The sequence below is a fragment of the Pogona vitticeps genome, chromosome 6, assembly GCF_051106095.1.
Source record: "Pogona vitticeps strain Pit_001003342236 chromosome 6, PviZW2.1, whole genome shotgun sequence".
Classification (NCBI taxonomy): domain Eukaryota; kingdom Metazoa; phylum Chordata; class Lepidosauria; order Squamata; family Agamidae; genus Pogona; species Pogona vitticeps.
The window spans coordinates 7497080-7514735 of NC_135788.1; the positions used below are offsets into that span (position 1 = coordinate 7497080).

At 37.6% G+C, this 17656-nt stretch overlaps 1 protein-coding gene across 15 annotated transcripts in view; it reads right to left on the minus strand.

The window, feature by feature from the left end:
• KMT2C (lysine methyltransferase 2C) overlaps window positions 1-17656 on the minus strand; it is a 168403-nt gene that overhangs the window by 103919 nt on the left and 46828 nt on the right. For all 15 annotated transcript variants that reach the window (XM_073002867.2, XM_078378507.1, XM_073002863.2 and 12 more), the window contains 4 exons: window positions 12833-12971; window positions 9064-9273; window positions 6047-6192; window positions 4874-4983 (listed from right to left, as the gene is read on the minus strand). In XM_073002867.2, the coding sequence (XP_072858968.2) occupies window positions 4874-4983; window positions 6047-6192; window positions 9064-9273; window positions 12833-12971 (605 nt within the window). The remainder of the gene's footprint in view (window positions 1-4873; window positions 4984-6046; window positions 6193-9063; window positions 9274-12832; window positions 12972-17656) is intronic.

The window sequence follows — 17656 nt, forward strand, 5'->3', positions numbered from 1 at the left end:
GTATACTGTGTATCACACATCTGTTATGTGACAGCACATGCTGGAAATTCACTAAAACAAACAGAATAAATCTCTGTAAGCACCGAAATTGATAAACCCATAATACTGGTAGAAAAAAAACCAGATGTAGAAAGAAGGAAATATTAATGAACAGCCCTCTTGCAAATACTGTATTATTTTTTAAAAATAATATTTTGCATAACTAAACAAAAATTGCTATGGTTTGATAATCTGGATACTGTAGTCGTGGATGATCGCAAACATAATGGAGGTGGATACTGAACATGACTAACAAATAGATTAGGAGATACTCTCAGATTTTAACCTATCTTAACCCTGTTGGGAAGTACAGGCCAAAAAAAAAGGCATCCAGCAAAATTTAAACTTTATTATCCAGGACCAATGAAGGTAACTTGTCAAAATGAGAACTAATGTCAAACTCAGAAAAACAACATATGCCTTAAGTCAAGAGTCTCCAAACTTTTCAGTATGAGGGCCACATCATGTATTTTACACATTTTCGGGGGCCGAAGGAGGGAAGAGGGACCTAAGCCATCCCACCCCCCCCACCCCCCATTGTCTGGCTTTGCTCCTCTTCCTGGGATTCACTTGGGTCCCCTTTCCCTCCCCTGCTCATGCCAGGGGGAGATAAGAAGAGGAGCCTGACAGAAGTGATCCCCCACCCCCACCCCGCTGCCTTTGCAAGGACAGCAGGGGTGCGGGATTGCTTGGGTCCCCCTTCCCTCCTCTTTCTATGGCTGGACTGGATAAAAAGGCAATGTGGATGTGGGCCATAGTTTGGAGTCCCCTGCTTTAAGTGGTAAGGAAATTAGATAGGCGTTAATTAGCTTCCAAATTAAAAGCACTGATATCACAGTAAATCAACATAATTTTATTTATTTAGTTAGTTAGCTAGCTAGTTAGTTAGTTAGCTGATTTTATTTTATTTGTATACCACCCATCTGACTTTGTTGTTGTTTAGTTGTTGTCGTGTCCCATCTGACTACCACAGCACAAAAAAACTTTTTCACACAACACAGAAGTGAATTTTTATATGCCCAAAGGACTTCCCTGTATGATTTTTCAGAAGTATGGAATAACACACAGAGCTGTGATTTTTTGGTTAATAGCTCAGAGGATTAGAGCATCTGGCTGCCGAGTCAGAGGCCAGGAGTTTGAATCCCCATAACGTCTTCTGGGAGAGGGGCCAATTGAGATCATCTGGACCATTTTTGACTGATTAGATTACATGTCCTGTGCAATTACGAAGAGGTACCAATAAACAACTTCTATGTACTTCACACCATGACTTTTTAAAAAAGAAGTTCTTAATATTAATACAAGCAAAAGTAGTTTTTACTTTGAAATTCAAGGTAAAAACTATTCATGTTATAAGAGGCCTCCCTTTTTCCCGACTGGAAAAAATGCCTCTTCTGAGATTACATCTGGCTGTCACAGAAATATATACAGTGGACCCTTGACTTACAGACGGCTTGACTTACAGACTTTTTGAGTTACAGACTTCTCTGGCTGCAAAATTTAGGTTTGACTTGCAGCCTGAGAATTGACTTACAGACCAGAAAAAAACCAAAATGGAACAAAAATGGCCTGTTACGGGATTAATCGGTTTTCAATGCATTGTAGGTCAATGGAGACTCGACCTACAGACTTTTTGACCTGCAGCCACCATTCCAATACGGATTAATTCTGTAAGTCAAGGGTCCACTGTACTATCTAAATATGGAAGAAGAATGCTGGGACTGTAGCATATTTTATATTCATACACAGATTAGTAGTAGTAGTAACAACAACAACAAGTGGTCACCATAGTTATTGGTGGAAACAATATCAAGAAATTTCACACAGTACTATAAGCAGTTGCAGATCTCAGAAATCACAACACCAGAGCTACAAAATACGGCATACATACTGCATCGATATTTAACTGATACTTAGGTTTTTTGTTAAAACTTGTATCTGTTATATAATACCAGTCCACGTTTTTATAATTTTGACTGTGCTTGGAGTTTTTTTAATAACAACAACAACAACAACGGAAAGCATGATCATAATTCAACATGGGCATGGCTAAAACTGGGGACCCTTGAGAAAGAAACTGAAGGCTTGATTTTTGCTGCTCAAGAACAAGAACTCCAAACCAATGAAAGTTAAGATCCAAGGAATTAGTGCTAACAGCAAATGTCTACTCTGCCAAGAAAAAGATGGAACTGTGTCACAAGATTGTACAAACAGATTACAAAATTAGACATAATAGAGTGGCAAAATTAGTGCACTAGTCATTATGCAAAAAAAAAAAAAAAAAAAAAAAAAAAAAAAAAAAAACTTGCCAGCCTCCAAAAACCCATGGGAACATCAGATAGAGAAGGTGTCATAAAATGGGGAAGTCAAGATCTTCTAGGATTCCCAGATCCAAATGGATTAGACATCTTGAATGTAACACACCAGACACAGCAGTAATAGAACAAAGAAATGTCTAAATCAATCACACTGCAATTCCAGGAGACGCCAGAGCTGAAAATAAAGAATTGGAAAAACTAACAAAGTACAGAGACCTGACCATCGAAACATCTTGCCTCTGGAAGAAACACACTTCAGTGGTCCCCGTCGTCATTGCGGCTTTGGGAATAATATCAAGAAATTTCACACAGTACTAGAAGCAGTTGAAGACCTCAGAAATCACATCATCAGGCTACAAAAAACAGAACAGCATGCATACTGTGCCGATATTTAACAGCTACTTAGGTTTTTGGTTAAAACTTGTATCTATTATATAATACCCCTCAATGTTTTTATAATTTTGACTGTGCCTGGAGTTATAATAATAATAATAATAATAATAATAATAATAATAATAATAATAATAATAATAATAATAATAATGATGATGATGATGATGATGATGATGATGATGATGATGATGATGATGATGATGATGATGATGATGATGATGATGATAGGCATAGGAAGCAGTAAGACATAATAAAACTATTTTGTTAAGAATCCATACAGTATTTACAGAATCCAAAAAGCAAAAAGGCAAAAAGCATTCAATAAGGAGCAGAACATCGCCTCCTAACAACTGATCACAAAAAATCTGCAACTCTTTCCATGCACTGATTTGTATAACGTATAATCAGAGCTCATATGATTAACTCATAAATTTAAGGAAAAAACAGGGGAACCCAAGCCCTTATGGAGAAGTGATAAGCTTTCTGAAGCCCAATCAGTTTCATAAAGATAAGAAAAATAACTTCCAAACAGAACATAAATATTCCTACTATAAGCATGCCTAAGCATGGCATTCAAAGCAAAACTACAATTGCTTGAAAGCATTAAACCAGAATATTACCTAGAGCACAAGAAAATAAACAAATGAGAACACATGTTAAGCAGCTAAAAAAAGAGAATCATAATCATCTGAGAAATGGAGAGTGAAGGGACCCTTATAGACCAGTGATGGCAAACTAATGGCACGTGTGCCACAGCTGGCACGCAAAGCTCTCTCTGGGGGCACGCAAGCCATAAGTCACTGGATTGCTACCCCCCACACACAGGCAAACCTGAGGAGGCAGCTGCAGCCACAGTGCTAGCGCCTCGACAGATGGTGGGCCAGGATCCCAGAGCAGCTGACGCTGGCAGGGGTTGGGCATGACTGGAGGTGGATCCGGATTGGGGTCTGGAGGCACCTCTGTGCCTGCAATTCCCCCTTCCGTCGCCACTTCCGCTGCAGCCACTTCCGCCGCTGCCCGCAACCCAATGGGTTCCCCCTCCCCAATTTGGGCACTCAGGCTCAAAAAGGTTCGCCATCACTGCTAGACCCTATAGCACATTGAATCCAGCCCTTGTCAAGGAGGCACAGTGGGGAACTGAACTCACATCTGGCTCTGAAGCCAGATACTTAAATTATTATTCAGGAAAAAAAATTCACAACAAGTACCACTGTTCCCAATAATACCATCACAAAGCCGCCAAATATATAAATAATTTTACTTTTTCAATTCTTCATAAAGCTTCATGGTATATCACCACAGCACAATTTATAGCAAGTATTTTTAAAGGAATTTGTAAACTTCTTTGCTGCAGTTGTTTCTCACTAACTGAAAACCAAAGTGTTTCAAACACCTCAATCTTTATTGGGGTGCTTCATAATAGTTAAACCACTTAAAGACTTTTCCCCTGAGAAGACTGTCCCTTTTTACAGGTCTGATATTTGGGAGGGAAAAAAATGGAAATGACTGTTTTGGACTCATTTTCAGTTGGGAGTGGATTTCTCGGGAAGACCAATTGTGCCATTATTTCAGCATGAGAAGTGAATCAAGTAACAAATAATCTAAAGTCCCAGCTCTTAAATCAATACCCTGTTTCCGCAAAAATAAGACCTAACCTGAAAATAAGCCCTAGTATGGTTTTTCAGGATGCTCGTAATATAAGCCCTACCCCAAAATTAAGCCCCAGTTAAGTGAAACCTTGCCCTCCACCATTGTGCAGCAACCAGAAGATGATGACATGACTGCATTAGAATAAATGTAGATTGTTGTACATGAAAAAAAAAAACATCCCCTGAAAGTAAACCCTAATGAGTTTTTGGAGCAAAAATTAATAAAAGACTCTTATTTTCGGGGAAACATGGTACTTGTTCACAGGACAACTCCAAGAGGATTCCCTTTTCTTCTCCTACTGGCTCTAAAACCGAAGTTGATATTGGCAAAGCACAGTCCATACAGATGAAAATTTATTTTGAAATAATAAACTAATGTCTTAGTGATGTGGTTTCTGCATGCATTGGTATTTACACTTGAAAGAAATTTTGAAGGATGTAAAAGTCACAATGTTGTAATGACTTTGAACTCACTTTTGTGCTCCCTGAGACAACAGCTTTGTCCACGTTCACTGGTAGCTGCTCTTCAGTCTGGCAAACTCCCAGTGACCATTCCGCACAGCGGTGATGAGCCCAGCAGTAACCTATCACATGATAATCAGCAAATGAATGGATTAGTTTTACAGCATTTGCCAAATAATACTTACTTTACTGCTTCAGAGACAGAAGACAAAGGGAAACACATGAGACAGATTCTGATAGACAGACATAATGACTATTTAAACAGGAAATGCATTCATTTTTCTTTAACTTCCAGCTTAACTTTTATTTGTGACATATGATCTTTTACAGGAGAGCAAGGAAATAAAGTATATCTTTTCCAAGAATGCAAGTTGAAAAAAATGTTATTATTGTCTTGAAATATTGAAAACAAATTGTGTAGTTAAATGCAAGTTTTCCACATACTCCATTTTACTGCACTCTTGACATGTAGCAGTACCATGGTTTTCAACTAGAACTGGATTATCCAGTTCCATAGCTTAATTTGCTATTGCTGCTATTTTCACCAATTTACTAGATTGTGTGAAAATTAATGATTTAGTGACTTAATAGCAAAGCCCTATTCAGTAGTGTGAATGTATCTTTAATTATTTCAGGTCAGTAACCATCTTCTAGTATGGGCTTGCCCCGGATCTAAAAATAAGACAAAAACATTGTGGCACCTTCAACAACTAACAGCTATATTTTTATGGTAGCTTCCTTGGACAAATCCACTTCCTCAGACCTAAGAGTGAGATTCTTGTCTGAGGAAGTGGATTTGTCCATAAAAGTTCACATTAAAATACAGCAGTTAATCTTTAAAGTGCCACAATATTTTTGTCTTTTTAAAATGTTTCTTTTGTTTTTGCCTGAGATGCTAGCATAGACTAACATGGCTACCTCCTCTAAAACTACATACCTGGATCTAGCTGCTTTATATATTATGGTGGGCCTGCTGCTGTCCTCAAAATGTGCTGCTTGACTCATGGGACAGACAAACTAGTTCAAGGGAAGCAGAACTTGTCTGTATCACATTAATCAAGCAAATACATAGTTTGACATTTCACACAGAAAGTTGAATAGAAGTGGGCAGGAGGGAAATTCCCCATGCAGTTTTAAATTGAGTTATATGTTAATCATCGAGAACATTTAAAAGCAGTACACTACCTGTTGGCTCAAATAAGGCTTGGACATCAATGTCATCTGGTAAGCCAACCATTCTGAGTTCATCCCAGAATTTGACTACCTGATCATCAGGAGTAGTCTGAGTGCTTATACTTGTACACGATGTTATACTCTGATGAGACTTCTCTCTGTACGCAATAGAAAATTTGGTTAAGCAATTGCAATTAACACAGTATGGATTTGTGTACTATCTATAAATTATCTGAAAATATTTGGAAATAAATGGAAATTTCCATTTCTAAATCTTTGACAAAAGTTCATCAAGAGAACAAGAGCAGAAAACATTATTCTGTTTTAGATTCACTCATTTATTTGCCACGCATTATTGGCTCACACTGCTAACTAATTATTTATATTGAGTAATAAATCCAGCATTACTCTGTTCTGGAACAACTCCGTTTATGAAATATATTTTCTCTTGTGTCAGAGAAACCTGAACCTTTAATATATTCTGAGCAGATATTCTATACCACCCCTCTGACTGCATGTCTCTGTAGACACATTAGAAGAGGGAATGTTTGGAGGTAGGATCAGGCAAAGAACAAAGATACCGGAGGTCATGGAAAGCAATGGGCAGATACTCAACTATAGACAATACTGACTAGATGAATTTGTGGCAGTTTACAAACAATTTAATTATCTGACAATCAAACAATAAAATCCCTATTACATTTTTTGAAAGCCTCATGAACCAATCTAAATTTGATATAGTCTGTGGCACTGTTGTATTTTAATACTAATTTGCACTCTTTCAAAGCAGCTTTAAACAGAGTTGCTCTAAAATGCAGCTGTTTGTCCCTCTCTTCCCTTACTCTTTCCGCAGTGCCATCTCTCTCAACTGGAGCTATCAACGAGTAGAGAATAAAGTATATAATGTTTTATAGACATATTTTTTTCCTGCAGTCAGGAAAAATGTAAGGAAGGGTGGGAGATCCTGGCAATGGAAACATGGTGACCATGCTCTTGCTGTACACTGCAAAATTGCTTTCTTTTGAAATAATTTTATCTGCAAGGAACAGGATTTATTTATTTATTTATTTATTTATTTATTTATTTATTTATTTATTTATTTATTTATTTACGGTATATCTGGCCCTCCTGTGTAATCATGCTGTACTTCCTAACAGTGTGCTGGGCAGTTTCCTCTTCATGATTCTATAACCTGTAACCTTTACCAAAAAATTCCACATATCTTAGTCATTTGCCTTTAATTCTTCTTAAAATATATGCTACCTTTATGTGATCATGTTAGCATGCATTCACTTTTTATGCGGTAGAAAATATCTGTGCTTACACTAAAGTGAGACTTCGGGCAGACAAAACTGCAGTCCATATTTGTCAGCTATTTGCATTAGTTATGGTTCATAGTAGTCTGAACTTCATCCACATACATTAAGAAAATTTATTTAGAAGATTTTTATTGTTTCTGATACCAAGGTAAGCATGAATACTAGCCTATAAATTCAGTAATATATATTTTAAAAAATGAGCATTGGTGCCTAACTTAAAATTTTAAAAACAGCTTTACACAAATGAAAAGAAATATGAAACAGAACCACAGACTTGAATTTTAAACATGTTGTTTGTCTTTTAGACACCCTGATTCTCCTTAAAGTGATCCACCTTAAGTCCCTTGAAAAGCCTGCTTCGCTTTTGTTATTGTTTCATTTCCTACTTTATGGCTTCATTCTACTGGCAGTCCTCCAGGATTAGCCACCAATCAAAAAGCTCCAACACAACAATCCCTTTAGTACCTTAAACTTGAATGCCAGCCAACATGGCACTTGGGTATGATTACATCACTATCCTCAGGGGACAGAGCTAGTTAGGCGTTCCAAGCTAAATTAATTTTGTGCTTTCCCATAGGCTACAAAAAACTCTGCTAATCAGCCAGCATAAAAGAACAGCAAAACCATCCTTACAAAAGAGTTTACGCAGGGTAAAAGCGAAAGAAATTGAAAATCTCAACTGCGTTTTAAAAATCTGTTGCACTGGCCACCGATGAGCAGATTTCCCCACCATTCCCCACAATATTTTAAATTTAATAAACCTAAATACATTTTCCAATATGAAACAAGCTATTATTGAACTCCTCAAAAGACACTACCATGAGAGAGTTAGTTCACTGATGTTTAGAACTACAAGAATGAAAAACAGTAGTTAGAGCGCTGGACACCCGGGTTCAAGTTTCTATTTGGCCATGAAACTCACTGAGTGACCTACAGGCTGTCCACCATCTCTCAACCTGATCTACCCCGCAGAACTGTTGTGAAGATAAAGTGGAGAGAAGAGAGCTCAGACCAACGGCTTGATCTAAATGGAGGTGAGGTAGGATACAAATGCAACAAATAAATAAAGAAGCAAACTAGTAAAACAATGTTAGCATCTGCAAGACAGAATCACCATAAAGTACACTAATAGTGAGTGCTCTATAAGTGAGATGCGTCCTAGGAGTTATAGAATATGTTCTTATAGATAACAAGATCAAAGACCTGGTAATGTTTTCAGCAGCTACTTACATTACATTTGTATTCTCCACTTTCACAGAGTGGCTACCTTACAACCACCCTGTGGTACAGATCAAACTGAGAAACAGTCACATGCCACCTTTTTATTCTAAGGAGCAACATAGCTGAGAAGCATTCTGACCCTGGATGCTTAAGAGACAGAGCCAAAATTCTAGCCGTGCTACTAACTGCCGTGGTTTAAAATACAATTTTCAATGTATTCTGCCTTTTTCTTTCTGTAGCTGTTTCTGTTGATAACAGCATATTTATATTTTCTACATCGTAAGTATATAAACTTTTTTTCAACTCATACTTAGTCAATGCAAATACTTAAAATGCATGCTACACTAACATTTTAAAATTATTTTTACCACATACAAGCACAGAAATGCTTCTACCTGAATGTTACTTCAAGGTACATTAATGTGCAACTCAACAGAAGACTGGAACAGTAATATATGTGCTTATTTTGTTAAGGATAAAAATACTTACTTCTTCTGTCCTCTTGATTTGTGTAGGACTGAGTTCTGCCTTGGAGCACTATCACAAATGTCATGATTGCTATCACCAGTTTCACTTTTATTTAAAGTCTGGATGTTCCAAGAAGCAATAAACCCTGGTGTTGGACTGAATTGTTTCAGTTCTCCTTGTCCTAATGAGCTTCGCTCCCCACAGTAACAAAAGGCGCAGAGCTGTTCACTGCTAAAAAAAAAATTATAAAAAAAACTTTAGATACTACCTAAAAGACACAGAACACAAACTTATGAAATTATTGTCAGCAACAAAGCTTGCCTCTTAATGTAAATAAATACAACAAAATTACTTTAGTGTAGGGTTTTTTTTGGTCACCTCATAAACACCAACTATTCAATTTTATGGCCACAAAAGATGAAAATACACTCCTCTGTTATATGGAAATACAAATCAAATATCACTGTTAAAACAGCTCACTGATTTAGGGTATCTGATTAGAGGCTGGGAGTCTGATTCCCACTGTGCCTCCTACTAGTAGAACCAGCCTGTGTGGTCTTGGGCAAGCTGCACAATCCCAGGAGGCCCCCAGAAGAATGGGCTGGTAAACCACTGCAGAGTATTTTCTATCTGGAAAATCCTAAATATGACTTGCAGTAAGTCAGAACTGACTTGACAGCACATCATTATCATTATTATTAACAAAAGTATGGATACTCAGAGAGGTGTAGTGCTTAGAGTGATGGACTAGGTCTCAGGAGACTGGGTTTGAATCCCCATTCAGTCTTGGAAACTCATTGGAACTGGATCCACTCCTTAAATACCTCACTTACCATGCAAAGCCCTATTAGGGTCACTACAAATCAGTTCTTCCTTAATGGCACATGATACAACAGAAGTACACAACAAATGTATACAACATTTATTGGCAATAAATATGATTGCTGTGGCAATGGCTAAACAGATGCATCCTGAGCTGTTCTGACAGGTGAGAACAAGACAAACTGAGAGAAGCATAAGGGAAAGATTTTTTAGTACTGCTAGAAACTACCACTGGGCATCAATCACCAGGTGGGAGTCGGGTGACAGTAGAAGGGTTTGTTTACACTTTCAAAAATCAGATCTTTTCAGATCCATCTTATTTTAAAAAAAAAACTCCACTTTAAGGAAAAAGGGCTTATAGGTGATATTTATCTGGCTCAAAAATCTACAAATACTGCTTATATACAACCTAAACTAAATGACGTCTTGAGCAAAACTATGCAAAAAGCACATCCTTTGAGAGTAGACCTTTGGTCTAGATGGGCGGAATAGAACTCAAATAAATAAATAAATAAATAAATAAATAAATAAATAAATAAATAAATAAATAAATAAATAAATAAATAAATAAATAAATAAAGTGCATCAGAGAAGAAAACACTCAAATTCTAAAAATATACATTTAAATGTTAAAAAACAAGTGTCATTTTTCACCTGTTAGTCTACACAAGGACCTACAAAATAAAAGCCAACAGTCCTTCTCTTCACACCTCCATGAAATTTGCAGTCCAGTATTACCCATACTTACTCAAAAGTAATGTAATTAAATTATAATTATTCCCTAGTAAGTTTGCAAAAGAATACAGTATTGGCCTTGAAAGACATTTAATACATTCTGAATATTTTCCATTCTACTATGACCAACAAAGGTAAGATTTTATCTTATCAAAGGATGTACTAAAAATATGTAAAGGTTTTTTTTCATCTTAGTTTTAGTATGCATTTAGTATGTACTCATTTTCATCATCCTGAAGCACCTTCAAATCATTTTATTTCAGAATCAATGAAATGAGTGAGAAGCAAAACTCTTTATAACTGGCAAGATCAAATTATCCAAATGGCATATTTTAAAAAGGATCAATGAACAATGATTAACATGTCACCTCTCCATCACTTTGTATTTTACAGAGGTAAGAACAACGTGGACTTTATTGGATTGACTTATTCCTTACAGCTCTGGGCATAAATGGATTAAACACAACTCTACCTTAGTTGATCATGGTATTCCAGGATAAACTCTGGTAATTTCTAGATCACACCTTAAAGCAAAAGCAAAGCATGCTGCTTATATACCACCTCATAGCACTTAAAGCACTCTTTGGGTGGTTTACAAGTTAATTACGAAGGCTACACATTGCCCCTCCCCGCCAGCTGAGTACTAGTTTTACCGACCTCGGAAGGAGAGAAGGCTGAGTCACCCTTGAGCCGGATACCTGGGATTGAACCCTGGGTCGTGAGCTCAGTTTTGGCTGCAGTACAGCAGTTTAGCCACTGTGCCACAAGGCTCCTAATAACCTTTGCAGGTTATTATGCTTTAGGGGGACTAATGGTTATGTTAAATAGTTCCTTTCATGTCGGTTTTTATATACAATATTTAAACAGGAAACAAAACAAGACTGATGGCTTGATCTGGAAAAAAGCAAAATGTTTCAATGAGAATAACCAGTGTCTGCCTGAGTGCATCACTGTAACATGAAACATACCTCAATTGTCCAATTTTTTTTACTGTCTTGTGAAACCAAAGAGAGACAATGGGGCAAATGCTTTGTTTTTTTTTTTTTTTTGTACACATACCAGCTGGGAGAGAGCTACAGAAGATCACGCTTGCCATCATCAGAGGCTCTTAATACAAACATTAGCAACATAAAGCCGAACCAATATTAGCAGTTTTATAATTAATCTGGACTACCTTGGATTAAAAACCTCTTTGAAGTCCAAGTTAATTTATTGTATTTAAGAGGTATTAAACACACTTAGGCATTTTATAGGTTTTATAATTTAATTCAATTTTATTATGTTTTTATTAGCCATATTAATATTAATTTTTCAGTGGAAAGGCAGGATAAAAATTCAATAGAGGAATAAAAATAAATACATTTTAAACCCTACACCAGAGTTCAGTTAACTGTTATAGCAAGTTCTGAAATTACTGGTTCATATTTGGATATTACTGGTTCATATTTGGATATTTGTGTACACATCATAACCAGGTGTTATGACGTGTACACAGTTTAAATGCAACATGCTTCATTAGTGGCGTGCTCATAACAGAAGCATAATGGATAGGTTTTCTCTGCTCTTTTAATAATTAGCAGATTTGGAAGGGTGTTTTAAATAATCTGGATTTATTTATATTTGTGTGATGGAACAAGCTTGAGCCTGCAACAAAAAGGAATGAAGACAAGTTTGCAAAACACAGAAAATGGGAAAATAAACTGGTAAATTAGCATATTCAATCTGCAGTAGAACAACTTGGAATACAGTATATATTTTAAGAACTATAGCCCTAGAAGCATCTAACTGAACACTAAAGCAAAGCACATACATGGGGAAGGGGGGAGAGGGAAAGATAATAGCTTTGAGGCACACATGGGACAAGAAAAATAGCACTGGACTAGATGGGCAAACAGTTTTACCCAGCATTAGACCACTACAACATTGCTAAAGGGACTGAAATCTCTGCTGTATTCAATTCACATTAAAATATCCAGAAATATTTAAATCTCTGGAGTTGATATCTGACAATGGTGATATCTTTATTTGTAATTTGATAACAGAGAGCTCTTGCGAAACGTATTTTCCCACTCCACCTCCTCCTGCAAGCAACTCCACCAGTCCCCAAATATAGTAGCTGCCAACACAGATAATACTTCGGAACAGAGGCAAGATGATGCAAAGACTGTATCTCCAGCATCATCTAAGTTCCAACCCGTCCCCCAACCATTAATTCCACACCTGTCTTGTTTACCTGGTTTTCGCTTCAACACCAACAGAGGCAACAGAACTTGCAGTCTCCTCAGGCACTGAGCACTGAAGAATCTGTGTTAACTTCTTCTCACCGTCCGCTTCCACTTGGGCATCCTCCAATGTAGATTGTTCTTTGATTTCTGTGTAATAAGAGCAGTAAGATGAGTACTGGTTCCAGTTTTAAGTGTTAAAGAGTTAAAGTGTTTAAGTGTTAAAACGGCCTGCCATGACATTGTCCTCTTCTTTGTAATTTTGCTCTATTGACTTCCCCAAATTATACATTTCAAACTGTAAGTATGATGTTCGTGTGACATTCCAGGAGGCGCCAATCTTTTCACCAATTTTTACACAAGCTGCGTGACATGCTCTTCAGGTGGCTGCAGGCACTTTTTAACACCTAGCCACCACTATTTAGAGCCATTACAGAAAGCGTTAGCTAGAAGGAAACACCCACACACATCCATATATCCTAGGATTGTTCTGTCTCTAATGAATTCTAGCAGAGACTATTTTTCCTGACTAAAACAGGCTTCTTTCTTTTCCAGACTCTCTGATCTAAATCACTGCTCTAACTTTCTGAGCTCTAACTGATCTCTCTCTAATTCTAATTCCAAACTGTCTCCTCTTAACTGACACACAAACCTATTCCCACAACATTCCAACCGCTCTAACCAACCAGGATTCATTCCTTCGACTGCCAGTCACATTAGAACGCCACCGTTACATATCCACTATAAAGGCATACATGGCCTTTCTCACACTTTATTGAATTAATAATATTTATTTGTTTATTTACTGTATTTAATTTATATCCCGCCCATCCAGACTGAAGTCTACTCTGAGCGAATACACAGCGGTTGAAAATGGAAGGAATCACCACTCCCTGCCTATGCGGTCATCCTCTAACAGGGATATATTCCTGAAACATCAATTCAAAATACAAAAAAATCATCAGCCAAAGACCTATCACACAGCTATTCCTGTGGAAGAAAAATGGCATAACTCACAGTGGCTTCTCGCTGACAGTTAACATGTCCTCACTTTGATTTTCAGGAACCTGCCAACTCAATGAAAATTCAAGTGGGGACTTTTTAATTGCTAGTGAAAAGCTGCTGCGAGCTGCACGATTTGGTTTCTATGGGCATCACCAAGCAACATCATTTTAGCCATTGTGGCTCTTAATGCAACAATGGTAAAATAAGATTTAGGTGCATGTGTGTGGATGTCTTCTGCCAGATGTGGACTCCTGTGACTGTTCCTCCCCACAAAATCTCTCAGCAAACACTACAGAAAAGACCAGGGACCGTTGCAGAAGGAATAGTATATGACCAAGACGAAAGAAGGATCCCTGAAACCTAGGCAGAGACGCCGTCCATAAGTGAATTTCCTCAGTACATTCCAGTCATCCAGTCTCGCAGCTCTCCACACAGCATTGGCAGGAGCCTTAAGGAGCTGGACAAGAGAGTAAAAGGTGGAGAAGTCTACTTCTGCCACAAACCCATACATGGATCCAACTTAATGAGCAGCTGAGTATAACTGCTGGTTAAGATATGCTCTATATGACAATATAGTGCAATTAATAATATATAAACATATGTAGGTCAGAATTCCTTTAAGAATTTCCATGTGCACAAGAGCAATCATGCAAGCTGTCTGCCACTGACAAGCTGTCCTTTGCGTAGTCTTGTGACTGGTCATATGTCCTACTTTACAGTCATACAATAGACATCCAGCCTCTGGTACTTTTGGGGAGAAAGTCAATATATATAATATACTGTACTTATATGTATGTATGTATGTATGTATGTATATATATATATACACGCTTATTTAAGTGTCTTATTGCGTCTATTAGAGATATGTAATTAAAATTGTCTACCAATGTTCCCTTTATATATATATTCTGGGAATCTCTCTCTCTCTCTCTCTCTCTCTGTGTGTGTGAAAAAAAAATTGTATCTTGTTTTCAGAAGGAATTCAGTGGGTCAATAGAAAAATAAAAAGCACCTCTAGAGAAGCTATCAAAAACAGAGAAAATAAAATATTCAGATGGATACATATTTGTTTTTCCCAGCCACCTAAAACATGATGAGGCCTGAGTCTTAGTTGACATAAATTTTACCAGGTAGGCACCTTTACAGAAAACAAAAGCAACTCTACATCTGGTAACTGACTGCAACACTTTACAAAAATAAAAGGCTAAACAGTTGCGGTCTATTAGCAAGGTTCTATAATGCTATGTCTCTCTCAGGGGTAAAACAAGTCAAGGCATATTAGAATTCAAGTTAAAGTCATCAGAGAAATGAGGCTAAAGAACTAACTGGATCAAAATGAAAGAGGCAACAGATTCTAGAATGTTCCTCAATGGAAGTCAAATGCAGTACAAAGAAACACAATCAGGTAGTATGCAATAAGGTTAACCTCTAATCTGGCGGCTATTTGTTGTTTTGAAGAAGAAAAACACGCAAGCAGATCCAGAAAAAAAAAAGGCTGCCCATTATACAGTAAAAAGAAACTATACAACACTGTACAGAGTCCCCTGGAGGAAAAGAAACTAAACAACCCTTGAATGGCCCAGTAATAACAAAGGACACCTGTCTGTTATAACATCTAAATCACAGCCCATGTCTTTCATTCAAATTACAAGAACATCACTTGCCAGCATTTCTATTTTGGCTTGGGTTTTAGAAGCTAAAAAATTAGTTTGTCAGAAAGAATAGTGCTCCATATCAAACAAACATTTGGCCAGCCTCCATATTTGGACACTCACAAACACTGGACCAAGCAGAAGACTAATGAACAGGCAAGATTGTACTGGTCAGTCTCAGAGTGCTTATTTAAGTGTCTTATTGCGTCTATTAGAGTTGTCATTAAAACTGTCAACCAATGTTCCCCTTAAGCTGTGTGGGTGTGCAGTGCTGCATGAGTGCTGGTCACCCGCAGCCAGTGTTGTTTCCCATTTTGTTCCAGTTGTGGCTATAACACCGCATGCACAAGGCACGGCCAGACCCAGCACTGGTGGAAAATTAGAGGGAACTTTGCTGTCAACTATTTTCATAATACTTATATTCAGACACTTTCACTGGAAATCTGTACATTGTGATGAGGAAACACATATTTTGGGCAAGGAAAATAGATACGAGCTGTACTGAAGAATGCAGATGGAAACTAAAAATAGAAGCGCTTTAATCCTGATGGTGTTTCCTATAATATTCAATGATGAGATTAATCTGATGCTTACGACAGTCTCAGTTTATAGATCTTACTTATAACATGATCTCCAAAAGTATGGAGGATACAATGACTGGAAGGATTAAGGATCATATACGGTAATTTAAAAAGTAAGTAACTCAATCTGAAGACCTCTAGACTAACTTTTCCTGCTGTTTATATAGATACTACATAGCATTCATGATAAAACATAATTCTGTAGAACCCTAGCGCATAATTGCTAGAGGTCAGAGCAATAAACTCTCCCTTCTGGAATCAACCATCCAAGCGGGAGCAGAATCACTCCAATGCAGTACCTCAAAGATACAGAATTGCATGTGGGATAAAACAGAATACTGAGGAATGTTATAGTGTCACTGCCCAAGAACAGAGAGAATACTTCTTCAACATTGCCTCTGCACAGATGAAAAGGAAATATTGTGTCCATTTATTATATTGCTTGGCCTATGTAAATATGTTGTTTGATCCATATAAAAATCAGGTGTTGTGCGTCGAAAACTTGACAGCATACTAATGAAACAGACTTCATGTTCAGCATGTAGCACAGATACTAGATGGTGTTACTCCTGCCCTGAAAAGTCAGATCTGCAGTTTGGATATATTCCAAACCACTCAGTGGTGGTAAGGAGTATGTTTGCACAGTCAAAGTTAGTGCACCAGCTGCTGCTGTTCCTTGAAATGTTTGATCTGGCTACAGTGATGCATGCCTCAGTTACATCTCATTTAGATAACTGCTATGCATTCTATATGGGTCTGTCTTTGAACTGTGTGTGGAAACTTCAGGTGGCTGAAAATGCTGCTATCAGACTGTTCATTTGCACTAGCCCACAACAAATAAGTCTCCTATTACAACAGCTTCACTGGTTACCAGTCAACATCCAGACCTAATTCAAAGTGTCTGTCATGACCTGTAAAGCACTATATGCTTTGGGTCCATGTTATCTGAAAGACCCATCTCCCCATATGAGCCATCCTGTTTTTACGATATCTTCTGCAGGGTTGCTTATCTTGATTCCACCACCTACACAGGCTCTTTGGCAGGATGGAAGACAGGGCCTCTTCAACAGGCTTTGGAATGCACTCACTCCCCTAAGAAGCCAGCTTGGCCCCCTTTCTCTTGTCCTTCCACTGGCAGGTAAAGATATTCCTTTTTAAAGCAAGCTTACAACTGACTTGGACAAGTACAGGCCATTATGAGGTGCTGTACAAACAAATGAGTGGGTATATTTTTAAACAGTGACTTTTAATACTTCTGTTTCTAATATATCTTATATGATGTTATTTTTATTGTTGTTGAGCCACCTTGTGTCCTCTATGGGTAAAAAGGTAGCATAACTGACAGAGAGTGGGAGAGAAAGGGGGAGGTAGAACCTATCCATTGAGCTACTGCAGAGAGAACCAATTTTTCACCAAATCTGTGTTTCATAATCACAATCACCAGGAATTGTGGCTGAATATGTTATAATTTGCTACACTTTATTGCATACACAGACAGCTGGTTGAAACATTTTAAATCTGTCATATTACTGTGGGGAAAATGCTGCTTGCCTAGACAAAAGTGGCTCCCGCCTTATAAACGTTGGCTTCACAGAGA